The 27824-nt window shown below is 38.9% G+C and overlaps 1 protein-coding gene across 1 annotated transcript in view; it reads right to left on the bottom strand.

Annotated features, from left to right (window-relative positions):
• The window catches only part of LOC133976352 (inactive dipeptidyl peptidase 10-like), a 47707-nt gene that overhangs the window by 15824 nt on the left and 4059 nt on the right, over positions 1-27824 (bottom strand). Inside the window, 8 exon segments of the mRNA XM_062414548.1 lie at positions 929-1083; positions 2996-3116; positions 4749-4830; positions 5002-5054; positions 7562-7636; positions 10014-10108; positions 25779-25874; positions 26668-26782. Coding sequence (XP_062270532.1) covers positions 929-1083; positions 2996-3116; positions 4749-4830; positions 5002-5054; positions 7562-7636; positions 10014-10108; positions 25779-25874; positions 26668-26782 — 792 coding nt within the window.

Consider the following 27824-nt stretch of genomic DNA (forward strand, 5'->3'; position numbering starts at 1 on the left):
TCTACAGCAACCTTGCAGAAATCTAAAAAAATGTCCAGTGCAGAGTGAAAGGCTACAGTACACAATTAGGTATTTTGAGTTCGTCCTTTCTAGGAATTGCCTGAGATTGTTGTGAAATGATCGATTCCTGAATAAAATGGTGCAGAAAAACTAGAAAATTCAATATCCTGTCTGACAAAAACTAAATCAGAGATCAAGTTCATCATTTGCTCTCTGCTTCATCCAACCATCTGTTTTTTGTTTCTTAATGTCAACTGAAACAGCTGCAAAGATGCTTTAAAAGGTAATTTGCTCTGAGGATATGCAGTAAACACACTTCAAACAAACACAGGATGCTAGTTATACTGCAGAACAGATAAAGCTTGTTTTTCATCCTTCAGCAGTGGGAGGATGATGGGTTAGTTTCTCTTTCAAACCGCAGAGAAAGAAAAGACCTGACCTGCTGTCCATTGGTGAACCTGATAATCCACAAGGCACCATGTGAAAGAAAGACTACTCTACTCTCTGCTGAGTGACACTGAAATAACCTCCAGAGTATTTTAAGAAGCAGGTCGTCCGATGTTGTACTATCACAGTCTGTTTTATAGATACAAACCCTGAAAAAACAAGAGATTTTCTCCTTGATTAAAAATAATTTAAGTACTATAAAAATAGGAAAGTGGCTGAATAGTGTAGAATCTTCTTTATTTATAAGAATAAATGATTTAAAGACAGTTCCTATATTGTTTTTACCTAATGTTGTTGCCCTATCTTTACTCTATGTATTACTTTACTATCTTTACTTTGTTAGCCCTGTGATGGACTAACATCCTCCCTCTCGCCCAATGTCAGCTGAGATTGGCTCAAGCTCCCCCACGACCCTCTAGAGGATAAGCAGTAAAGAAAATGGATGGATTGTCTTTCAATTATTTCTGTACATCAGTCTTACCATTGGATATGGGTACTGTAGTCCCTTGGGGTAGGTGCTGCCAGTAAACTGGGCCAGATTCATATTAGGTACCAGCGTGTCGTTGATGGTGAGGAAAGCCAGTCTCTCTCCGTCAGGTGACCACCAGTGAGCCAAGTGTGAATGCAGAATCTCTTCTAATATATAAAAAGAACACACAAGCACACACACACACACACACACACACACAAACACACACATAAAAACATAAACCTCGACTTCTGCATGAATGCTTTATTTTTGCTCTCGTCTTATTTTGACTCTCTAACACTCAGAGGTTCTAATGATGAGAGGCCAGAAAAATAAGGCCGTCTAGAGTCATGATCTCTGTGGATGATGATGTAATATGCTGCCCATTATTTCATTTTTATTTCCCTTTTTTTATTTTCTGGGCTTGTGCTCTCTATTCTTTGCTGTTGCTGATTTATTAGGTTTTTTTTATACATTGGCTTGGGTTGAATCTAATAAAAAAGAGACTGTAAACAGATAATTAAACAGGCAAAAAATAACTTGGTTCCTGTTATTTATACAGCCAAAGTTGGGTGTTTTTAGTCTGTCGTGTTTGGCTCGTCCATTTGTCATCACTGGTTGCTCATACCAGCAGTGAAATATGAATTAAAACAAACTCTACTCCTTCATTCACTGTCAAAACATCGTCTGAATGCTTACAATCTAAAATAAATGCAAATAGATAAAGAGAGGAGACACAGCTCAGCTCACAGCAAATCTACAAACAGAAATGAGTCTATAATGTTCCCCATCTGCCCCGGCGAGACTGTGATGTGCTTCTCTCTCTGTACAGACTGCACAGACCATCAGCACATTACTGAATTTGTTTACACAGCCAGTTAATGGATTGAGGCTTGTTGTTGATTTTTCATTGCCACGCCGCTTAGTTTGTCTAGTCTGCTCGGCTGCATTTTTAATGCAGGAGACAAATCTTTGAAACATTTTTAAACAGCTGAACTAAGGATGCACCCTGAAACTACATCCTGAACCACATAACTTCTCTATGTGGCTTCTGGTTTATTAAAAAAGCCCCAAAAATGTAAAAAAAAAACCTTTCAGAAACTGGAATTTATAGACTTGTTCAGCAATTATCATCATCAAGAGATTAACACATGCATCACAAAAATGACTGTGTCCATAAACACATCATTAAATTAGCATTTTAATAAAAAAAACACATGTTCAATGAATTGTGTGTGTGCACTGCGTTAAACACACATTATCGTGGCTCACAATCTACACACACATTTGCAAGTCGTGCTGTGCTCTTCCATGCTCATGAATGAGTCTCAAGTATGCCGTTTGTTCTGATTGGTAATATATGTTCAAATCAGCAACAGGAAATTATCTCATGTGGCAAACCTCAGCGTGCAGATTTAGTTAAACAGGCCACTAGATCATAGTATTTTGGAGACAGGGTCATGAACCCAAACACCTATATACAGTATTTATGATATTACAATGTTCGACAAGCTACTTAAATATTATTTAATTCTTTTTTGTTCATGTTTTCAAAATGTACATATTAATTATACACTCTTATTATGTAATTTATTACATTTTTGTCAAGTCCGTTCCCCTAGATGCCACTGAATTCTACACACTGCACCTTTAAGTCTGCAAACATATCATGAATCAATCTTTAAAGGGGACATAACATGCAGATTTCCAGCTCTATATTTATATTGTGGAATATATTTGCATGATATTCAGTTAAAAACCTTATTTATTTTATACTGGCCTTTTATGCAGCCCCTCAGTTCAGCCTCTGTCTCTTAAGTAGCAGGATTTCACTTCTTTTTCTGGGTTTTTTTTTTTTACTTGAAATTGAAATAACGGAGCATTTTAACATACGTTCACCTCAATTTTTGTAACTATGACCATGTTTAACATAGACATCTGACACTATAACAGTATAGAAATGACATAAAATCACATAAAGCATGTTATGTGCCCTTTAAAAGCCTCAAATCCTCAGAAATGACACTGAGTACAACAGTCATTACAGGTCTGGTGCACAGTTGTTGTGACTTCGCTCACCTTCGTACAACCAGTCGGCGAGCCCGTTGAAGATGACTCCCTCCATCCCAGAGGAGGTGATTCTCAGGGAGTTGCTCCTCGCATCTGACTGGTAATAGATGTTATTCTCAAAAATGTAGATCTAAAAAGAAAGAAGGGTTGTTGAAGGTATTGACTGCACACTCATCAGGCCAATATCGATTTCATCAGTCGTGCCTTACTGCTGTTTTTCCACTCATCTTTTTCCTTTTCTGCTGTCAAACTCAGTGTCTGTTTGATTTGTTTTTCTTTTTGATTTCCTCTCTGATGAGATTTTGTTTTTTTCATAAGCCCCCCTGCTTTATCTCACCACGCAGCAAACGTGTGTGTGTGTGTTTGTTATTTCCCCTCCATCAGTGTTTTAATATTTGCATTTGCAAATACAAACAGGATCAGCCAGACACATCCTGCATGTTTCCCCCAATATCCTGAGTCCACGTACATTTTTTCACCTGGTGAGCATTTCTCTTGTTTTTTATTTTATTTATTTATTTATTTCCCCTGTTCTCAAAAAAAGTCATTAGTCACACAGGAGCCACATTCAGGCTGCGGATACTTTACCTGGAGCGAGTACAGCTCAGCTTAGTCATACTGTTACAGCATTTATTAGAAAAAACACAACATGTAAATGCATCCATCACTTCAGCTTCCCTATTAGTCTTTAAGTTATCTAGATTAGATTGATGTCATATAATGAAGAAGTCTTGTTGGAGACGATCGCAAAAGGTTGATTTGTTTGATTTAATTTGTTTTAGATGTCAGATGTTGAAGGAAGATGTGTTATAGTATGATGGTGATATCAGGTCCTCATTGTATTAGATTAGATATCTAAGATGCTTATTTTATAGTTTTGCCACTGGGATCTCTCATTAATAAGCAGCTAGTTGACTGAGTAGAAAGAGGACACACTTTAAAGTCATTATGGGTTGTATAAAGAAGAAAGGAGATCTGGTGGAAGAAGGAAATATGAAAAAAACATCCATTTTAGCTATATGTGTAAAAGTAATGTTAAATGTGATATGGTACACATGGTAAAATCCAACTTGATACAACTTAAATATTCATTTGCAAACCCTATTCTGTATATTTGTTGAATTGTATTCTTGCCTTCAAAGAAAATACCTTGTTTCATGTTCTTGTATGTTTAACTGACCTGCTGTGCACCAGCTAAGACTATGACTTGAGGGTTTCTCTTGCAAAAAAAGATACTGCAAAACTAATTCACAGCATTAAATTGTTTGTGTTGAACACTGTTTGCAATTGAAGCTCATAAAACAACTGTTACATATTAGATGTTTGCTGGAGGATTATTTGGTAAAGACCCGTAAAATAACAACAGTGCTTTCTTGGCTTAGTTAATAGGCCTGCTGCAGAAATCCTGGCTAATGTTTTGATGTTTAAAGTGATTAAAATATGGTCTGAATCGGTCTGACCGATACACAGACGAATACTGAGAAAACAGCTTCAGATGCAGCGCAGTGTGGAGAGCCAACACTGTAAGAACTGAAAGAATCACATCAGAGCAGATCATGGCTGGATCAAATCCCCCGGGGGAGACGAGGGGGCATGAATTCATAAAAGACACAGTGAGGAGAGAAAAAAAAGATGGAGAGGCAATAAAGAGAATGATTCACACACACACACACACACACACACACACACACACACACACACACACACACACACACACACACACACACACACACACACACACACACACACTCTCTAGCCTTACCAGCTGTTGTCCTTGTCTTCCCCAGGCTGCATGCTGGAGCACTGCGTTCTGAACCTCCGGAGGGTTCAGCTCTCGTACTTCTCTGATGCACAAACACACATTCATATGTATATATATATATATATTAACAACCGCCATCTATTACTGAATGCCACCATGTACTTGCATCATATAGAACATCCAAACATGATAGAAAAGTCGCTGCTTTATTATAAAAAAGAGAGAAACGGTGGTAATATATTGAGTTTCTTACCTCGTGTAGATGTTGTAAACGATGTAGGACGCCGTGTATGAATATCTGTACATCTGTAAATGATCACATAATACAAACACTGATCCATGGCTGATACCTTGAGGCAAGATTTGTCAAGTAAACATCAAGATAACATGACACTTGAGCACTTTAAGCAAGGTAGAGGAGTCACTGGAGTAGCTAATAACTAACAGGAACAAAAAAGACGACTGAAAACTACTTTATTCACTTTTTTTTATAGGACAATATCTCATTTAATTACTGTCTCACTTTTAATTTCAGTCTTACATGAGGATATGCTTCTACTGCACAATTTCAATTAGTTCATCTTTTACTAATCAAGGTCAATTTATTATTAAACTTTCATAAAGTTGGAGGACTAAAGGGCTAAAGTCGAAATCGAATGTTAAAAATTGATGCACCAAGAAGCTAAGGTATCCTGATTTTTAGTCCCTGTTATGAGTCAAATGCTGCAAACTAAACTTCCCATAATGCAACCTGATAGTGTCTTTGATTGGATCCTCCCTGCTTGCAAATTGCAACGTCCTTCCAATGGCCTCGATTTGTAACTCTGGTTATATATTGATGGTCTTCAGGTGCCAAAGTAACCCTTACGACATCATCAGGGTCATTTTCTCAGACTTGACAACGCTCCAAGAGAAGTGCACCTTTAATACCAGGAGCTGACTAAATAAATATATATTTTTTCAATCTATTTTTTGTAGAAAAGAGAATGAAATCTCAAACTACAGCCTCTGAATACGCTCTGAGTATCCTTTAAAAATTCATGTTTGATATACTTTCTCGTTGTGATTGAATTTCATTTCATACTTCTTGAATTGGCTGTTGCTCTTTTCATTAATAATTGACAATATTTACACTGGTGATCAACAATGCAATCACCAAACACTACCTCTGTTAATATTGCATGCTGTCCATTCTGGTTTAAAGTTGTTTAAAACACTATTTATTTTGCAGAAGGTCTGTCATGTAGTATCATATATATTATGCATCATCTTATTGCAGCTCTCCACCAAAGCTATAATGTGTAGTGAAATATTTAAATCCAGTACTCCATGTTTTATGGCTGCACCATCATTTTATATACATTTCTCCAAAAAATAAGCCTGACATATTTGGTATAGAAACTTTGGGATCTCCACTAGAATTTAAAATAAGTAAGAATAAAGTTTTTCGGCCCAAACTCCCAGAGACTTGATCTCCTCCTTCAGCTTGTTTTCCTCGCTGCCAGGTGAACTGTGCTATATGTGTCCTGCACAGCTGATTTCCCTTCATGCATGGTGGTGCACGAACAGAGAAATTCAATTGAGAGCAGCTAAAAATCTCAGTCAGCGGTGTTACTTGTACCTCAAGGGGCTTTTATGTTGCCCTGGTAACAAATAGTGGAGTGGAGCGCAATCAATTAAGCCTTATTATGTAGAGAAGAAGAGAAGAAGTGTTTCTGTGTATGTTTCTATATATACCGAGGGTGCTTTTCAGAAAAAGGTGCACACCTGCAGTTTTTAAATCAAAAAAGCTTCGATTCTGTTGACAGGCCTTTAAACCACGATACGGTTTTGACCTGACAATCATAAAATATACTGTCGAACACGCAGACGTCCGTCCTCCAGCTGCTTCTCTAAACCTGATCTGATTTCTTTGCAAACATGTCTAAAAATCAATGGATAAACCTTGACTGTGAGGAGAGAAGAAAGCCTCACGGTGGATGATTCACACACACACACACACACTGAAAACCTGCATGTGTGTGTGTGTGAGGATAAAGTGATGAAGCACAAGTAGCTTAAAACCACACACACACAAAGGCAAACAAAACAGAAACGCAACAAATCAATGCACACCTGTTCGGTGCGGGTGGTACAATTTGTTGTCAGACAGTGTGTGCGTGTGTCTGTGTGTGTGTGTATGTTTGTGTGTGTGTGTGTGTGTGTAGTGTGTAGTAGTGGAATTGAAGCATCCGTGCTTATCAAACAGTTGGTGCATGTTCCAATAGGCAGGCGTCTGTCCAGCCTCCACCTCCAAATTATCCAAATTATCCAACAGCATCAGAGTTAATGGTTTAAATTTGAGTCAATTTCAATTTAGTTGCTTTTAACAAACACAGAAGGGCTCTTCAGAGAACAAAAGAGCATACATTTAAATAAAAAAAAGTTTTAAAAAAATCACAAACCTGAAGTGCAAGAGCTTGTGTGTGTGTGTGTGTGTGTGTGTGTGTGTGTGTGTGTGTGTGTGTGTGTGTGTGTGTGTGTGTGTGTGTGTGTGTGTGGGGGTGTGTTTGTGCATGCAGATGAGTGAGTGACAGCACTCTTGGGTATTGCACAGGAGCACAATGTAAATGACAGCAGCCTGCCAGGAAAAACAAACAAAAGCCAAAAAAGAGCGGCTGGTAATGCTGAGGATGATCCGCGACTCCAATCACAGCTTGCGTGGTCGTGAGGGGGGCGCGAATCAAAAATAAACAACAGCATCTATTGTTGTCTCTATGTGATGCTGTTCAGGTGATTTTTTTGCTATCGACACATTTAAATTTGAAACTCACCTGTTTGACATCGTAGGCAAAGAGGGCGTACTTCAGATCTGCAGAGAGCGAGTACTTTGCCACCTTAAAAGCCACCTAATAAGAAAAGAAGAACATTATTAAACCGTGCATATATCATCTGTAGACTTTTCTCTATTCCACAGTGACACCTGAAGTAGATACAGTACCTGCCAAAAGTTTGAGCACAAAAGTAGATTAAGTACAGGAAGAAATAAATGCAAATGCACATGAAAAAACATGTTATTTTGCAGTTTTTTAGCATGCAAAGCTTAGTTTAGCATGTAAGCATGTTGTTATTTGCCAATTACTGCTAAACTTGAAACTGTGAAAAGAAACTAAACAAAAAAAAAAAAGAGGAAAAACGTGAAGAAGAAAAGGAGCTTTAAATGATTTCATATTTGATAGGTTGACTCTTCCATTTTTCAGAGAACATTGGTCACATTTGTAGCTCTCCTCCCATGACAATGCCGGAAACGTGCGGCAGGCAAAAACTAATCTAACAACTAAAGGCCATAAAACCACGAGGGAGCCATAGCAGGTTTTGACATTTCCGGGAGAACGTACTTTATAGACGACATTTCACAAAATCTGCAGACTCACTGAACAATTTGTCAGGCTTTAAAAATCCCATTTGGTTCTTGATATTCTAATATCGCTTTTGGTGCCTGAAACTGTCTCTTAATGTTTTCCTGCATTCATATATCCAGCTGTTTTCTAATAGTGGAGCTCACGTAGGAAAGCTGTGCGAAGAACAAAAGACTCAATTCATTCATAATACCTGTCACTATAATCTGTTTGTTTTTTTAAAAGGTGAGCGCCTCCAGTTTCTTTCTGAGCACATGAATGCACACGAGGGAAAACTAATGAATCAGAGCACTGAAGGCGATTATCGGGCAGTATTTAGTAAATGTCGATGGCAGCGTTCAGTGTGCTGCAGATGCAATTTTCGGGAGGTCAAACCTGTGACTACGATGCCATCTCTGCTTTCCAAATTCGCACACATAGTTTGATAAGCTTAAACTCAAATCTGATCAAATCCCTTTATGCAACCATTTAGACTCCTAGAAATAACAGTGTGGGGTGATTCTACGAATTAACAAGAGGAAAGCAGGAAAAAAGACTAAATATTGTTGTGTAAGATTTATTTAAGAACCAATCAAAGAAACATGTTTCTCAAAAAAAAGGGAAGATTGGAATTTACAGTGTCACAGCAGGATTAAAATTATGCAATTAGAAAATAGCTAAATCTGGCTTGCATTTGATTTTGTAAAAAAAAAAAAAAAAAAAAGGCATTTCTAAAAGGATTAGCCTGGAATAGCATTAAAGGGATATTCAAATGACACATACTGACATAATATCACATTCCTGGAAGAATTGTGAGGTAACAGCTTGCATGACTGTAAATGTTTATTTGTGTTTTGGGAGGATTTTAGAGATAAGTTGATCCCAAAGGGAGCCCAAAGCAAATGTGATCAGTGATTTGATTGCATACAACAGCAGCAGCTAAACACTAATCTCAAAACAATATTTCAACCTTTTTTCCTACTGGTGAAAGCAGAAAGCAGAGAGGTGAGTTCATGTGAGGAGACTGAGCGACCTTTAAGCCTGAGCTCACCTACAGTGCAGACAGCTGGGTACACAACCCCCAACCCACGCCCCCCCCACCACCTTTAGCAGGACATAATCATATTCTGATTCTGCAGGTAAAGCAGTGATGAGTCGCTGCCGGGAGCCCTCACATGTTTCCTGCAGCCTGTGGAGATCCAATCACACCAGCAAGACAAGAAGAGAGCAGTCCATCTCTTTTCTTTTAAAGAGTAGAGTTGGATAGTGATGACTGGCCAGCAGCAATGTTAGGAAGCCTACATGCTGTATACTATAACTTATAACTCTACTTTAGTGTAATTTTGAATATCGTCATTTTTTAACATGACAAATTTGAGAATCCAGTCCTTTAAAAGGGGATGCATTATTAATATCCTGTGGCTTTACTAGAATATATTTACATGATTTACAGTCAACTCCTCCAAAACCTCCTTATTTATCTCATACTGGCTCTTTAAGCAGACCCTCAGTTCAGCCTCTGTCTGAAACAGGTCGTTTTAGCTTTACGGTTAAACTCTGATTGGTTAGTTCTGACTCCAGAAACTACATAAGCACTCAATAGTAGACAGGTTTTTACTTCTTTGTTTTGTTCTTTACTCGAAATGGAAACTTCTCAAACACATCTGTACATGTTCCAGCCCAAAATCATGAAATGTGCCCTGTAAGGAATTATTATGTCATTAAAAATCCTGTAAAAAGTCTATCAATCAGTGCACATGAGCTTTATGAGGTTTAGTTCATGTTTCATGTATTTTATTATTCTTTATGTATTGCAGTGTGTGTTTAAGTGCATTTTATATAATGCATGGTCTCAAGATGAAATTGAATTTAAGGAAAGAGCACTTACGAATGTACTGTTGTTGAGAATTAATTCCAACTCATTGGAGGAGAAGTCGTACTTCATGACGTGACCGTCGCGGTTCCTGTACACCACCTCAGAGTCTGCGAGGCAAAACAAAGGAAAACATTGACGGCAAACGATAAACACTGAATAAAAGGTCACCAGGCTGCACAGACAGAATGAACTGAGCCGACGTGATTAAAAAGTGACTTAGCTAATGAAAGGAAAGGTCAAGTTACTGGATGTGTGTGAATGAAGAGTGTTTTTACAAATAAAGTGAAAGTACAATGAAGAAATGTAACACGTGGAATTCATCTTCAGAAAACTAAACTAACAAACACAACAAGGCACAAATGGAAACTAATATATTATATTTTGTTGTTTTTCCTGCTTTACACTTTATTGTAGAAGCAGGTACATATTAAACAAACAAAAAACCTTTTAAATGCAACACATTTTGACTCCTGCTATGTCAAATGTAGGTGTAAAAAAGACTGCTGTAATAAAGGCCCATTAAAATGTATTGGAATATATAGCAGAGTCTAATAACTAAGCAAATGCTGCACTCATGTCATATGGAAGTTAATGTATTTTCTGCCAGTTTCTGACTCAAATAGTGTTTCTACTTATATTTGTATGTATTATTATTATCATTATTATAAGGCATCTTTTTCTTCATTGTTTTTATGTGTTTGACTGTTGAGAGTTGCTGCACATTGACAACAGTTCATTCCTGTGAGCTGAGCATCACACCTGCCTCCAAATCAAATTTCCTTCGGGACAATAATAAAGTTGAAAATACAGGAAGCTGTAATATTATATTATTCTGCTCTACCAGAGTGTAAACTGCTCTATGAAACAGACATTGTTTTAAGATAGGTATGAGACAGGTAGACTCTCGAAAAACAAATGTATCAGCTTATTGTCTGCAGTTAAAATCATGCAGACTCTGTAGAGCCTGTAGGTAAGACATTTTTTTAGTACATCTCCTATCAAATGGAGCCAACTTACGACAATGACATAAACTGAGCCTTTCCTCACCACTGACACGGTCAAGCCAACAGCATTGTGAGCATTTATCAGCATTGTACATTGGTTGCCAAGCTGCTCTGTCGCTGGCAGATCATATGATGGGAGTAGCCAACCCTTCACCACAGGAGTTAGCCGCCAGAGACACACCGACCCTACAGGAGCCAGCTGGGCTTGAACAGCTTGCCCCTGTCACACCGCCAACCGACCCCGACGAGCTCCAGTCCAGCCTGAAGGCGGAGTCCAGGCTCCACTGTCAAAAGTGCTACTTAGTGACTATATTGGCGTGTAACTGGGCACAAAATGGCAGATCAGTATCCTGTTGTTTGTCAGTTTTTTAAAGGATGCCTTCAGCTAGTATCAAGAGATGTAACTGCCCTGTGGGATTTATCAATGGTGCTTGATGATGCTGTCACGCCCACCGGTCTCACCGTTCAGGTAGAGCTTAAGATGCTCTCCTTTAAAACAGCTCTATCACTCGCTTTGGCCTCTGCACAATGTGTTACTGACACCCATGCGCTATCAGTGAACCTGTCATGTGAACAGTTTTTAATGAGAGATTCCAATGTTTTTTAACTAAAGCCAAATCCCACGATTGTGCCCGAGGTTTTTTAACCTGCCTATTGAGCTGTCAGCTTTCTATCCTCTTTTCTCCACACATGAACGGCTTAATGCGCTCTGCCTGGTGCGAGCATTACGCACATATGCTGATAAGACAGCTGGATTCAGGGAAATCAGAGCAGCTGTTTTGCGTCATGGTCTTTCACCACATTTCGAGAAAAGATCTTAGAGTAAGAAGCAGCGTTTGACATACTGAATCATAGCCTATAATAACCATACCAATCAATCTTTGAGGTAAGCCTGTCTCTGTATCCCTTAGTAAGATACTGAAATGCTGATAGAGAACTTTATAGATTAAGAAATTAACAGGAACATGAGTGTGGTATCTCTTTGCCTGGAGCGAGGAGGAGATGGTGCTTACTTGGATTAGATGGAGAATGTTACATCAGGGTTTTATAGTAGGAGGAAGTCCCTCCTCAAGAGAGACGACATCATGCCTGTCTGCCATTCAAGACTGGCGTAGTGTAAAATAGCTTCTGGGGGAGCATGTCCCATAATGAGAAACCTCACTCATGTTTCAGAGAGCTGGGGTTAACATCTTAATCTAAAGTTTCTGTTTTTTTATGTGCATCTCGCAGTGGCCACTTTATGTAATAGATAGTGCTTCACTGTCTAACATACATGCATGGAAATTAAAATTAAATATGGCCGTCAGTTTTGGAGGTGAAACATATGAAAATGAGTGTTATTCCTGTGGGTTTTCATTCTTATCTTGCAAATGAAGAAAGCAGAAAACAGGATGTGGTGCACCTTAAAAAGGAAAAATCACACTCTGTTCCTCTGATTTCCATTACACCTGGGATTCAGCCCGTCGGTCCATCAGTCATCTATCCACCGGGGAATATTTGCAACACAAAACTACACACATTCCTGGATTGCTGTCCTTGATTTCTCTTATCTCACTCAGGTTGTAGCTGCAACATCCAGACCTGCTGTCACTGTCACAGTCTGGCTTCATGTCCCTAAAGCTGCCACTCTCCACCAGTCCACCAGAGGCCCTCACACTTTTCTCCCTGTTTCATCACACTGGGCTGAGCTGATTTGATTTATATTGGTTTATTATTAAGAGGGTTTTGTTTTTTGTCCACAACACTTAGTTTGTATTTAAGTCTTGGTTTTAAATTCAGTCCTTTGTTCTCTTCAGCCTTCCTTTCAGACCTCATTAACGCCGTATTCTTCAAGCTCCTGTTGGTTACAGTCTCTTGCATTTGGGTCCATTTGCTCGGCTCTTCACAACAGTCACATTAATTCAAACCTTATGTGTGAGATCTGAAATGTTTCATCTACTATTTGAAGCACAAAGGCACCGCTAAGCCCACTTCCTGCACACTTAAGCTGTGGACCAACTTAAATGCAACCCTGAATGAATTCATTATTTTCTTTGTGGTTTCTGTGGTGTTTGAGCGGATGAATGTATACATATATTTTCTTCTTATATCCATCAAATAGCATATAGCCTCCAGTCTTCTTCAGAATAACAAATGTAATTGATCTTTTTTAGTTTAAAAAAAAAAAAGATTATTGTTTTACTAGACAATGTATGAGGAGTTTGTGGCACCATACTTACGATGCAGTTTGAGGCTTAAAGGCTGAAGTGCAACAGGTGGGATTAATTGAGCTCGTTAGACGTATTGAGGCACAATAACAAATGACTGAAATTGTGATGACTTGATTCAAGTTGTCTATATCACAGCTGTGGCCTGTTTTCTTATATTCCAAGTGAGCTTCTTCCATTCACAGTAAATCAATCAATCTGATGTAATTATAAGCTGCCAAATCTGGAAAAGAAATATGTTAATTTGCCTTTTTGTGTTAAATTTCTGTTAATGTTTTACAGTTGGAGAAAAAACTACAAACTTGTGAATAGGCTGCTGGCAGTGACACTGAGATAACAAATTCAGGTAGTTTAAAATGAACTTTTGTCTGATTTCATTCAAAACAACTTTAAATACAGTACATAACACATCAGAAGTAGCTAAGTTATGCTGTTTTAAAGTTGTGACGGACTCTCTGTTTTGATGCTCTTGGAATAATGTGTAAATACTCACAAGTTGGAACATCTGCTATCAATATGTATTTGATTAGAACCAATTGATAGTAGGCTACATCTCCTTTATTCATGCCCTCGCTGGAAATGTTTTCAAAAGTGTCTAATTTCTCATCTTGATGCCAAAACTCCTCTGTTTCACATGCTCAACATCCTTGTCGAACTGAACCAGGAACAGCTGCGCCTCCCTCCCTCCCTCTCTTCTCCTCTTCTCTCCTCTCCTCTCTTCTCTCCTCTCTTCCCTGATGGACTCCTGAAACTCATTTCGAATGAATTTGTGGCTGATTGCAGGAGAGGCAATCAGCCACTGACTGCTGCATAAGAGTCAGCTGTCAGAATAAGTGCGTGCATTAATGAAGAAGTGTAAACAAAGAAAAGACAAAGTAAATATGCATCCACATTGAATGAAAAAATTGAATCAGAACCAACAATTTCAAAAAACATCTACCACTTTACAAATGTAATGCAAGTTTTGAGAATGTTTTAATACAAAAAAAAAAGTATGAAAAGCATAATTATTTATAAAGTCTCAAAATTCAGTTTCAAACTTTTCCAATTACTCACACACTCAATTTGGCGATTGTGTACGGGGATGGAAAAGGTGCAGACAATTATGTTTTGGCAATTTCATCCTGCTTTAAAAACACAAGAGAACGAACGTGTAAAACCAGAAAATAAGAGGCTACAATACAATATTGTTTTTTTTAATGGAAAGAAGTTTTTTTTAGACTATAAATTATAATGACTCTCTCTACAAACACTTTATGGCCAAAAGTATATGAAAGTTTCCGAACTTCTTGGTCTAGCTACTTGTAGGCTCTCAGTACCAACTTAAGGAAATCTTCATGCTCAAGCATAATGATATTTTAACTCAAGAACAAAGAACATCTGCGCCCAAAACCGCAATTTATTGAGTAAAATCACAACGTTAAATCAACCTGATGCAACCCAGGTGTGGCTCACAGGTTAAGCTGATCAATGACATCAACATATAGGCCACATGTGAAGTTATTTACAATATTTATAACATGAAACCCAAAGATATTAACATCCTCGCCACCACAGGGGTACAATGACTTTCCTGAAAAGGGAATCATTTGAATATTGAACAATTGTAGTAGATTACATCCTGTTTCATCAGAAGGAATAGATCTAATTACACAAAACGGGGTCAAAGATGGTAGAAATGAGCATGCAAACACACCAGATGATAATGAATCATCGGAGTAGCTCAACTAAAGATAGAAAGCCATAAACAGGTTGCGAAATCTGGTGGGAGGCTCTTATAGCAGCAGATGATCAGGAGTCATATATACTGGATGTTCAAGTGTCCACATGCTTTTGGCCACATAGCATCGATTTCTGGTGGGATTTATTGGGAATATAATCCCAATAAGGTTGCATGTGATTGACCTATTTTACATAATATAATGCATATTCCATTGTTCATTATGTTATTCATATGGGCCACTGCTAAAGATGTAGCCTATTGTTTGTACAAAGCTCATTAGCAATCATGTATGACAATCCAAGCAGTGTGAAGCACTCATCCATATCGTGCTATTATGGGCAACACACACATGTCTACACACACACACACACACACACACACACACACACACACACACACACACACACACGTCTACACACACACACACACACACACACACACACACACACACACACACGTCTACACACACACACACACACACACAAACACACACACACACACACACACATGTCTACACACACACATCTACACACACACACAAACACACTTTCCATCTTATGTAAGTACCTGGATGTTTTCCTTCATCCTCCGCCTAATCGGATATAAACAAACTCTGCATACATTAAGAGCACACAATGTAAACAACCGCTCCATGAATAATTCAATCACATGTACTATATATACACACACAGTTCAACAGTGACCCAGTAAATATGCGACATATATATACGTAGGGGAATGTCAAAATAAATATAAGCAAACACAAACATCTCCGTTGGTTACCGTGGCAACTTCATAAATCAGTGTAGCAGCCATAATGCTGATTGTAATGCGATAAATTCATTAATAAGCGTGGAGCTGCTTCCCTGCACAGCCTGCGGAGATGACACAGAATGGGGTTTATTTTTTCTGCTTTTGTGGATTTTCTGTTACTCGTGTTCAGAAATCACCTGTCAATCAAACTTTGGGGTTTTTCATGACTGTGCTTGCTCTTTTTCTTGCTGCTAACTACTCATATTGTCTTCCTTTTAAGGGTTAAAAGCAGCAAACAGAACAAAGGTTTCTTTTGCATAGACTGATGTTTATTTGCTCTTTTTTTGCTTTTATATCCTGCGAAATACTGTCATTACTTCACCTCTTCACAGCCTCTATAAATCCTTCAAATGAATAAAATCTGTAAAGGAAAAAATCTCTCCTGTCCTCTCTATTGACATAAACTGTGTTGAGGAGTCATGAGTAGATATCGCTTCATTTTATGAGCTCAGAAACCAAAAAGGTTGAAAATCCCTAGTTTAAGAAATGGTTATGATCATGTTTTACATTTGTTCACTCTGATGGTGCAGCTGCAGCTTTACAAGAGAAAAGATTTTTAAAAGAGTGCTAAAAATCCAAGAGGCAGAAGCCGAGATATCCTGACAAAAAACTGGGTCCAACTTTGACCTTTTCTCATAAGACCCTGCATCGTTAAACTCCATTCCTCACATTGTAATGCAAGTGAGACTGAAGTGGAAAGCTCCTCCAGGGCCACAGAAGAGAGTAGCTGAAGTCTCTAGAGGACATCACATGCTAATTTGCACACATGATAATGAAGCTATTTAAATATACATGACTTAAAGAACATTTAATGTAAAAACAGCTCAACTTAACTGACTCAAACTAGCTCTATTTATATTATAATTGCTATTGTCTCATCAATATGCATTTAAATCTACTAAATCTGTAATATGAAATACAGGCTGTTGTTTAGCCTGTGGAAGTATTATGATAACAAAGGATCCACATGATAAAAAATCATCTTAAATAGTCGTGTTAAATAATTTAAAATGAAAACAAGGGAGGAGATCACCGGACAAAACAATGGGGGTCAATAATTGGTCATTATGTGAGCACATTTACAGCCAAAAGCTCATTTACGTCTCTCTAAGGCTGATAATTGGTTTAGCCACTCAGTCCAGAGAGGAGCCACAACCACATTAGAGCCCATCCTCTCAGAAATAATGGTCTCCCTTTTAAGAAGGCGATCATAAATAATAAAAAGTCACTAAATGGATCTTAAAAGTCATAAAATCTAGTCTGGATGCTAGTAGACTTATGTGTAAAATCAGTGTAATGCCCCTTTAAGAATTGCATCCACTTTAAAAACTCTTTATATCCTTTTTTTTCACCTGTTGTGAGCTCTCCCAAAATCAGAAAACTGTGGTAATATCACACTTTATACAACCAACACTCAAGGATTTAATATGTCTAATACAACAGTATAAGAGCTTGATGAGGATATTTATTTGCATTCATCTTTCATCTGTGTTGGCGCCTGGATTTTATTCTGGTTGATCCGTGCGGTCAGGAAAAAGATTTGAGCACTGATTAATTTGATTGTTTTGCTCCGGTTTCCTGATGGGGTCGAGATGAAATATAACCCTAATGATATTCAGCTCTCATTTAGCAGGGAGCGAATTCAAGGAGCGGACAAGCTCACATTTTAATTTTTGGTATTATTTTGTTTCTTTTCAAGTGTTTGGATGTGGGTGATGGTGAATTTCCCCTTTCCTCTTACTTTGTTTCACTCAATTTATCAACAGTCTGGTGCTTCTTGAAGTACTATTACAAGGGATCTGATGTAAGTGTCCCCTGTGATATTAAATTAGAAGGAGCAGCTATTGGAGCCTGACTCAGATTTGTTAGAGGAGAGAGGAGGAAATGAGTTGGGGGGGGGGGGGGGGGGGGGGGGTGAGAGAGGAGAGGGGTGGTTGTCAAGGAAGTAATTTCCATCACAGATGTGTTTGAATTACATCCGAAACACCTCTGGAAGGCCCAGCAGTAAATTCAAGCCCAGACTGTGCTCGTCTACCTGGGCTCCCAGCTCTCATCACATCGGGGCTCTACATTAGATTTACACCGTGCAACGTGTCAGCTGGTAATTTCCCAACTTCGTCATCAATCTCAACAAAACAAGTAATGGGACCACTGACCCTGTTGGGCTGAAAAATTCATTATTGTGGCACGACAGTGTAAGTTATGTCTCATTCTCCCAGGTGATGTAATGCAGCCTCTGTCAGACCCGAGCTAACAAGGTTTCTAAATGTTCACTTAACCCATCGTTTCATGACTAACACACATGATAGATTTTATCTTTTAAGAAGCTTGTTAACTGGCATCTAATTGCACACTAACATATGTATTTTATAAGGGGTATCATGCTATTTTAATTATATTTCATCCTTTTCTATAATTAATGTCATTTTCTTATTGTTTTTTCATTTGCACTGGGTTAAAAATATACCTAGCAGGGATCAATATAGCACCTAACAGCACCAGTACCCATTGCTAGAAAACCACCCAAGACAAAGGTTCAAGTTCCACTACACAAATAAGATTATTATTATTATAACTATCACTTACTATTACTATTTATTTGCTAAAGAAACTACAGGCAGCATCTTGAAAGTAACTGAGCTCTAAGATTAAAGTCTTCCAATGACCAATTAGTCCTCAGAATACCAAATTAAATGACCAAATAGATCATTTGACTATGTGCAGTTATAGTAATCACTGCCTGTTAAAGAGACGGTACTGTTATAGAATAAAGATTTTAAGGTCTGGTTAGGTTTGGGCACAAAAACACTTGGTTAGGTGGAAGAAAAGAGGTTAAATTTACTGTTACAGTCCCTTAAAGTGAGACCACCTTTGCTCATTGTCATGCTAGAATAATAACCACAGGCTTTAAGTTAGGGGACGATTGTAGTTACAGTTACTAAAACACTGTCCCGACTCATGGTTGGAGACAGGAAACTAACAGTGGCCTCCTTTGGTAAAGCCTACTGTTGGATTATACCATCCAACAAACACATCACCTGGGAATGTTAAACATATACGTCGTCCTAACTGCACCACTGCTTCGGGTCATATTTACTATCTGTCACCCAAACCTAATAAGGTGCTATCGGACCGCAGAGACTGGGAATGATGGTAGTGCTTAGAACGCCGTTTTGAGGGACTATTTTAGCCCCTATTTGAGGGTAGATACTCAAGCACAAGAGGAACATTGACTGATGTGAGTGTATAGTGGCTGGTCCAGGCCTAAGTGTATATTTGATTGGTTGAACACATGCAGCAACAGCAACCACCATTTCTAAAAAAAAAAAAACAGTGTAAAACGTTCGCAGTGAGAACAAATACACAGCTCCAATCACAACATCCTTCATCTTGTTGGTGTTGTGTATCTTGCCTAGAAGAGACGTTGCTATACCGACTGCCAGCTGGCTTACATCGCTTCCTATTGGTGCTGCAAACAGAAAGAAAAGCCCTTGAAGGTACTGTATGTAGTTCTCAGGGAAGCTCTCCAGTGAGTAATTCCTCTCAGGGAGTCCCTCAAAACGGTTTGATCCCAAAGCTCCTATCATGTTGTTTTTCTTAATAAACATCATTTGCTTAAAAAATTATCTATATCAACTTATGTGTGATGTATCTAAAGCTTGCATCCAATCAGTTATTTGGGTGGTTGTTTATTGGAATGTGTTCAACAGGAAACAGGTGCACTGAGAGAGTGGAGATGATGCTATAAATGCCGACAGTAGGAGTCAAACTGGGGGTGTGGTCAGCGTCACCAACACACTCTCTCGTACTCTGGTACATCTGTGTGTGTTTATGTGTGTGTGTGTGTGTGTGTGTGTGTGTGTGTGTGTGTGTGTGTGTGTGTGTGTGTGTGTGTGTGTGTGTTAGAAGCCCAACCAGAGCCCATAATGAGAAGCCACAGGCCACAAGACTAGTCATTAGTATTATCTCCCTGTGGAAGGAAAGGACGCAGTAGGCGGTGGATCTCTGTTTCCACAGCAGAAAGGACATCTCTCTCTTTCTCTCTCTCTTTCTCTCTCTCTCTCTCCACCTCTGTCCTTGTGTGTCTCTTTCTTTTCCTTCCTTCTGTCACTCCCAGCAAGTCTCCAGAAAGGTGTTAAGGATATATTTAATCATCTACTATCCTGAATTTACCATTACAGCAATCATTTAGCTGTCGTGTTGTCAAGAAAACCGCTGTGATTTATTTTATTTTTTTCTCTGTTTGGGTCACTGCTCTCCCAGATGTAGCTGCTATTTACTTTCACACTCCTTTTTTTTTCTCTCTCTCTCTCTCTCTCTCGGAGCTCAGATGCAAACACAATCTGTCATGCTGTCAAGGAGCCAGTTAAACAACAGAGACATTTGAGATTCTCCACATTTTGAGCTTGAATAGCAGCTCGATGCGGTCGGAGGGTACGGTGCTCTTCTACTCTTACTGTGTGACACAATCAGGCCCTCGGTCACAAGATCAAGGTTGCGCTGCGACACTTCCAGCAGAGTGGATCTTATGTAACACGGGAGGAAAATGTAATGAGGAGGTGTCAGCGATGGGGGCCCAGAGCAAAGAAACTGGGGAGGAGAAAGGTCAGTGAAGTCGAGCGGATGGTTGTGATGAGAGCAACACTCATCCTGCTGTGAGGAAGAAGAAGAAATGCTCGGAGAGATGTGAATTTACTATTTGCATTCATTTTAAAGATTTGTCCACACTCTCTCTCTCAACACAAATATCTGAGTACTTTTCCACCTACAGCTACAGCTACAGTTACTACATTAACCCTTTAATTAAGTCTCACAATCTGCCTACAAATAATACAACTTTCAAATTGTGTTCAGTGCATAAACCAAAGTTCAATTGAGCGTGCAGGTGATACAGCAATTTAATGCTGCATTTGTAGCCCTTTTGCATGCCATTTAACACTGTTGGTGTGAGAGAAAGATCATGTTTTGAGCTAAAATGATAAATTGGGGTAAAAATGTCCCGCCATGGTGCAAAAAAAAGCCCAATGTGACGTTAAAGCTGTCTGATTGGTTGTCACGAACAGTGATCTCATGCTGCTCCTTCTTGCCAACTAATTATCAAGCATCCACCCAACCTGTCTCCTCCTAATAAGCTAAATATCACCTTATAAAATGAAATAAAGTCACAATGCATCTGTGTCACTTCTCTAGGAAGGATTGGGATCATCTGCACGCAGTTTAATAGTGTAAAGTCGTGTTATTTGTACACAGATTGAATGTAGTCGACAATCTGTTGCCATTCTAGCCGATGTATAAATGTCTGCTATCTTTGCACAACAGGTTTATTTTTTGCTGGAGCATCTTGTGTCTCTGAAGCATGACAATTCACTTGTGAATGTTTTTAAATGCCTGTAATTATTGGCATTTACTCAAAAATATTAATGCATTTAATTTGTCAAACTACAGCAAATCAGAGAGACTAGACAGCGTGTGAAATGGAAAATAACTATCTTATCTACACTTTGACACTAGGTGGTCTGCAATAAATAGCACAATATGTTTCTTCTGGTATTTACCATAGTCAAAATAATCCATTAATAAGAGAAGAACAAAAAGGAGAAGAAGAGCAAAACTTCAGGTGGTAATTATGCATTATTATGAATATTAATATTCACAACTCTATCTGCAGAAGCTCCTGATATGCTTCCAGTGCACGTTTGAACTGCAACAGAGCCGTATAGTGCAGCCAGTATGTTATTTAGTTTATTTAGTTCAGCAGGTTGGTGGTCATTGATCAGAGGGAAGACTATAAATGAGCCAGAGTTAGCTCAAAAGGCTCATTCTCATCAGGCTGTCCCTCAAGATAGTCAGCTATAATTTATGCTAAATTAAAAAAGAAACAAGTGAGAACAGGAATAACAGAGGCAAGGCAGGCAATAAGATGGCAAAGGAGAAGAAAACTAGTATCTTAATGTTAATTTACATCACTTTCTGATCATTTTATGGTATGTTTACTTTGCTGGTCAACTATCTACACCTATGATTGCTTCCTTCAACTGGATTACAGCAACATTTTAAGATTTTATTCATTCATTTTGAAGCTCACACTTACTGGAAACTCTTACATTACTCAATATGCCTTTATTGTTTTATTGGACTGAATTTGTGGATCAAATGTACAGTAGTAACTCTGTGTAACACAGATATATAGTTTGTGGATGTGTAAGAGTGCGGTGCGTGCGGGGAAAACAGATAAGTTAATTACGGCGTATCTGAGATCTTTCCTGTGTAGCGCGGTGGTGATGAAATAGGTGCAGGATCGAGCTGAGTGTCGGCAGCTGCAGCAATGAACCTGTAATCACCAAACCATTAATCACTGCAGCCGACTGAATAAATGCTTTTCTACGATAGTAAAAGAGGAAGAAAATGTGTAAAAGTACCCAAAACTCACTCACTAGATCTCTGGTTGACATGGCAACCAAGAACATCCTCATCAGACTATCAGATGGCACATGAACTGGTGTGACAAGCAAGTGACTTTTAACTATATTGCCATTTATTGAACATGTTTTATGCTCTAAAGTCTTTTTCTTGGCACAATTGCACACTGGCACTAATAAACTCTGTTGTTGTTGTTGTTGTTGTTATTGCTTAAATATGGTTTATCACGGGGCGCGAGGACATCTGATCATGGATCACTGTAGGCCGTCGCCGTCTGTGAACCTTCATGGTTCAACGTGACGCTGTGAGGCCATCTGTGTTCAGCTACGCGGGTCAGCAGGAGTCGCTTTAGCTTGTGTGTTTATTCACTCAAGTGTTGCGATAAATAACAGAGAGAAACAAGAGATCGAACAAAACATCCCGAGGCGTAAAGAAGCTCCTATAGAGTTAAGACAAACTCCAGAAACTCAGTCCTTACTTGTCTGAGAGAAGTTAAAGGAGGCCCGAGTCACAGACGGGCTCACAGTGAGTCACATGCTGCAGGTCATGAGACGCATCGTGTCAACAGCAGTGAACTTTCTGAAGCACATTTTTATGGCAGGTTTACTTTAGTTTATTTGGATCCTCATTAGCCAATAAACAAGGCAACAACTACTCTTCCTCTTCCTACTCTTCCCACGTTAAACATAAAATACACACAATACAAAGTCAAGGGGATGAGTTAAGAAGAATCAAATCAGCTCACCAACAGATTAAACCAATCAAATAAGCCCTGAGATGACATTTTGCACAACTTTTCTTTAGTTTGATTTGAAGTGTAATTTTAATTTGGTTTAATAACCTATAATCTTTAACATAATTAGTATTACATAATTATTTAGCCCAAACATCAAAGTGTGAAATACACCTGCCAGTTCACTGTGTCTGTATCAAGTTTAGCCTCACCTATTCACAAAAAAATACACGTGTATTCTCACAACTCCTATATGACCCTGAATGCATCATGGATTCACCAAAAGGGTACAACTGTGATTGTACCACCGTCTGGGTGAATACTCTTTCCTGATTGGCCGGCAGGTGTGCGTTAAAACCGCGTATTGCTCACGTGAGTTCAGCACAAGTTTAATCACTGCGCTAAATTCATCCGCCAGCCAACTTGTAACCATAGCAACATTAAAGAGCACAGCTGTCAGAGCTTACTCGTTAGGAAAACAAAAAGAGAAGAAGAAGAAAGAAACCAGGTGAAAGAACTGACACCTGAAGAGCTTAAAATGACAAGAAGAAGAGGAGGATGAGATTAATACAAAAATGAGCAGTTAATATACGGAGAGGCTTTCTCTACCACAAACAAATAAACACTGATTTGGAGACACTTACTCCGCTTAATGACACCTTATATGTTCAGGCTGGCAGTGACTACAGTGTGGCAAAGTTGCCATGGTAACAGTGAGCTCTTGCTTCATAAGCTTTGGATTTTGAGCGCAACAATTTCACCAAAAATTTGCTTTTATTTTATTTTGCTATGAGCAGGATAATCAACTTGTAGGTGTGCACACTTTGTTACAAAACTGGAGCAGGTGGAGAGAGAGCAAAGCCAAAAGCAGGGTGGCAGAAAATAAGTCTTTATTTTGGATGTTGCAAAAAAAAAAAGAGAGTAAGACCAGGCAGAGCAAACTTAAATACACAAGGGGTAATTACAAACAGGACACAGGTGAGTAAAACCAGACAAGGGTGCAACACATGAGGAAATCAACCAAGGCAGGAAACCACAGGAAGTAAAGATGAGAGAAACGCATGGAGAAAATATTTCAAAATAAAAATAGGAACTTAAACACAAACAGAGAGTCCAGGCGGGATGTGACACACCTACTCGTTGATTATCACTTATTTAATTATTTTGTCCAAAGTCAAATGAGACATTTCATTTTTGGAACAGGACCCAGGACGAAGTGAGTGTGTCTGAAATACAGAAATAGAAACATCCTTTGAATTGTTTGTCTATGAGCGTCTGTGTCCTCGCTGTGTCCTCGCTGTGTCCTCGCTGTGTCCTCGCTGTGTCCTCGCTGTGTCCTCGCTGTGTCCTCTTTCTATATGAGATTTACAGGATTTCTTTGATCTTGATGAATTCACTGTAACTCTGCAGACGGCACACAGCCAGCAGCTCCTCCTGGAGACCAAACGCTCCCGGTGAATAAATGGTTTTAATATATATGGAATTATCACCAGCCGCCTCTCTTCACTGACAAATGTTTGGAGTCTGTAATGAAACCTCAGGTGGAGAAATTCTCATTTTCCACTAATGCACCTCCCACAGAGCTCTGAACGCTTTACCCGCAGCTCTTCCAAGCTGTTATCTCCCCCCCCCCGGTAAGAAGATCATGGCTATCCTGGGGTTAGATGAATTTATGTGGACAATACTGGCTTTTTATTAACTCCTGATCACCACTCAGCACTGTCTATACCTCTGGAAATGATGGATGGTGGATGCTGTTTCATATTGTTTTCAATGATGGAGGGTTCAAAGGTGCAGTAATGGTATAAATTTAATTTTACAGACTTTCTTCCTACCTCATAAATAAAAAAAAAACTCCATGGGAAAAACTGAAATTTGATATAAATGTAGGTTGAATCCAGTCAATGCCAATCTGAGTTTTATCGGTGCCTCTTTAAAAAGGACAAAGCACGACTGTTCTCAGAGGGAAATGGCTGCAAAATGTGTTTCAAACCAGCTGTTCCATCCAAATTGCACAACACCTCACAAAAGACAACCAAAAAACGTAATTTGTAGATGTTAAAAATGCCAAATCCTGACTTAAAGGCTTTCTCAAACTTCCCCACAATGTCACCTCCTATACTCTCTTCTTCAAAGTAACAGTCGCTCCTCTCTCTTCTCCTCCATTACATCACCGTCACATTTTCCTCACCGTATCACATCATCCTCACCTCTGGTTTCTCATCCCGAGCAACGACTTCACCTCCACCTCTCTTTGTCTCTCTGCAGACATCCAACACATCGGAGCGTGATCTCAACTTGTGATCAAAGCCTGACTTCTGTATCGGAGCCAAAGAGCAGCCGGAGACACATTCATCTCAATCAGACTGTGCCTATCATTTCTATTCTTGCTTTTACTTCAGCGTTAAAACACTTTATTGTTGTCTTAGCGACAATTCCTGGCTCCCGTGATGTTGTTGGATGGTGTTTTTTATTGCATGAAAAACTAATTAAACATAACTTTCTACTCCAGCTGGTGGAAATAATGGTGGTTTCTGGTTTCTCGCTTTCATTTTGCATAAATATTCTGCAATCGTACAGTGAGGGGGAAAAAACCCATCATGGAAGAGGCACAGAGATACATTTTTACACCCACAGCAGCAAAAAATGAAGTGTTTAAAATGTAAAACAGGTTTGGTGAGTTAAAAACTATCCCTCTCTGTTTCTGAGGATGTACAGTACAACCGACAGCCGAAGGCAAAATGTTCACGCTCTTTATCAAAACAGCACGGCATAAAGAAAGTCTAAAAACCTTTGGCTCATGAGCGTAGGAGTACATTTAAAGTGGATTTTTCCTTTAATGTGACGACTCAGCAGGGACACGCAGCACTCACTCACCGCTAATCCACGTGGCCTCGGGGTCGTGCACAGTGAACTCGGGTCTGTGCAGATCCGCCACGGTCAGCCTGGACTTGCTGCTGCCAGGGAGCTCCGCTGAGGAGACAGATAGAGAGAGAAAGAGAGAAAGAAAGAGAGAAACTCAAGTCAAGTCCAGTTTATCCTCAGAGCTTCATCAGTGAACAGAGTAAAGGCCCAAAATGAAGAGAGATAATTGTAAAAATGGTGCCTGAAAGATGATGTTTAGATCTGAGGATTGTAAATGAAAGGTGGATAGATGAAGAAGGAGGGAAGAGAGTCATTATTCATATTCATCTGCACACATGATTAGAACACAATTGCACACCGAGCTGCAGCTTTTTCTACTTTTCTTTATGTTTCACAGAACGTTTGGCACTGTGTGTCAGATGTTTGCCACAGCGGCTTTTTTGGATACTAACAACAGGAAATGGAGGATTTAATGAGGCAGATTAAAAAATATACTCCAAAAAGAAAGTAGGAGTAGTGAATAATAATAAAGCAGTGCAGTGCAACAACAGAATCATTAAACTGTGTGTTATTTTTTTATTTTATACCTTTAAAAGTGCACATAATTAAGCATGCATGAATTTTAAAATGCTTCTTTTTATTATACTGTGAATTTTTGTACCTGAAGGCATCGTCAAATAATGCATTTTTTATCATTTGGAAATGTGAAATTGCATTGTAAAACAAAAAGACGACTAAGAATATTTTATATCTTTTATCTTTTGAATGTGTGCACAGGCCATTTAAACATCAAGTGTGCTTTTTTCACATGAAATTAAAGGTTGTTTTTTTGTTCTAATGCTGTCATCTTCACCTCTGTGAGAACACACACACACACACACACACACACACTCTGACATACTGGGTGTGAGGAGGACCACGGACATGCTGATGAGCGAGCAGACCACCACGATCACCAGCAGAGAGATGGCGATGCCCTTCCAGTTCCTCTGCGGCGGGCTGACGTCAACAAACTCCTGCAGACACACAAAATATGAACCTTTACAATTAAAAGGCATCATTGTGTGTGTGTGTGTGTGTGTGTGTGTGTGTGTGTGTGTGTGTGTGTGTGTGTGTGTGTGTGTGTGTGTGTGTGTGTGTGTGTGTGTGTGAGTGTGGGAGTTGAACTTGCATTTGTATAAATTGCTTCAGCGTTTAGTGTCTACCTGCCCCGGGACTGCAGATGGAAATTAACAATCAGCTAAATCTGGTACAATACAACTCTTCTCTTTGTGTGAGATGAATGTTTTTTTATTGGGGCTTTTTTTTGTACACAGTCCCTTATAAACAAATCTAATATACTAAACTAAACTCAAGATTTCCCTCAGGTGGAAGTAATGGGACCCAGACTGAATGATGAAAAAGCATCAAAAGTATAAAGCAGGATGTGTAAACACCTGGTTTCTTCAATTATTGCTGTTAAATTTGGACTAAAAAAAGAATTCCTAACAGATTACAACAGAAAAAACATTGTCTTTGCAGCTTAAAGTGAATGAATTACAGTTTGATTGTATTAAGAAGGATTTAATTTTCTTCCTTTTGTCAGTAATAAAAGTTTAAGTCGTCATCTTTGTCAACAGATCACAATTCTGCAAAAAAAAACGGCAGCTGGTTCGTTATATGAAAGCATTCATTTCTCATTTAAAATAGCAGATTCTCACTTCCTGCTCTGTTTCACATCACTGCACTGACCTAATATATGAACACTTTCTCATTTAAAAACTGGCAGAAAACTTTAACTAGTTCTTCAACAAGTGGTAGCTGACATCAGAAAATGAAAAACAATCCATGTTCTTCCATTATCATCCATCATGTTTAGAATACAGCTCAGTATTCAGTGTTTTTTTATGTGATAGAAGATATCAAATGTAGAATATACAGATTGAAATTCACTCAACTGATGATTCAAGTAGACGTGTTAGCATTTAGTGTGCAGCAGCCGGACAGATTTTTTTAAAAAAGATTTTGCAGTCTTCACATGAGTTGGACCTTGAAAGGAGAGACACTCTCAGGCAGCTT

This window comes from Scomber scombrus, chromosome 24, assembly GCF_963691925.1.
Source record: "Scomber scombrus chromosome 24, fScoSco1.1, whole genome shotgun sequence".
Classification (NCBI taxonomy): Eukaryota; Metazoa; Chordata; class Actinopteri; order Scombriformes; family Scombridae; genus Scomber; species Scomber scombrus.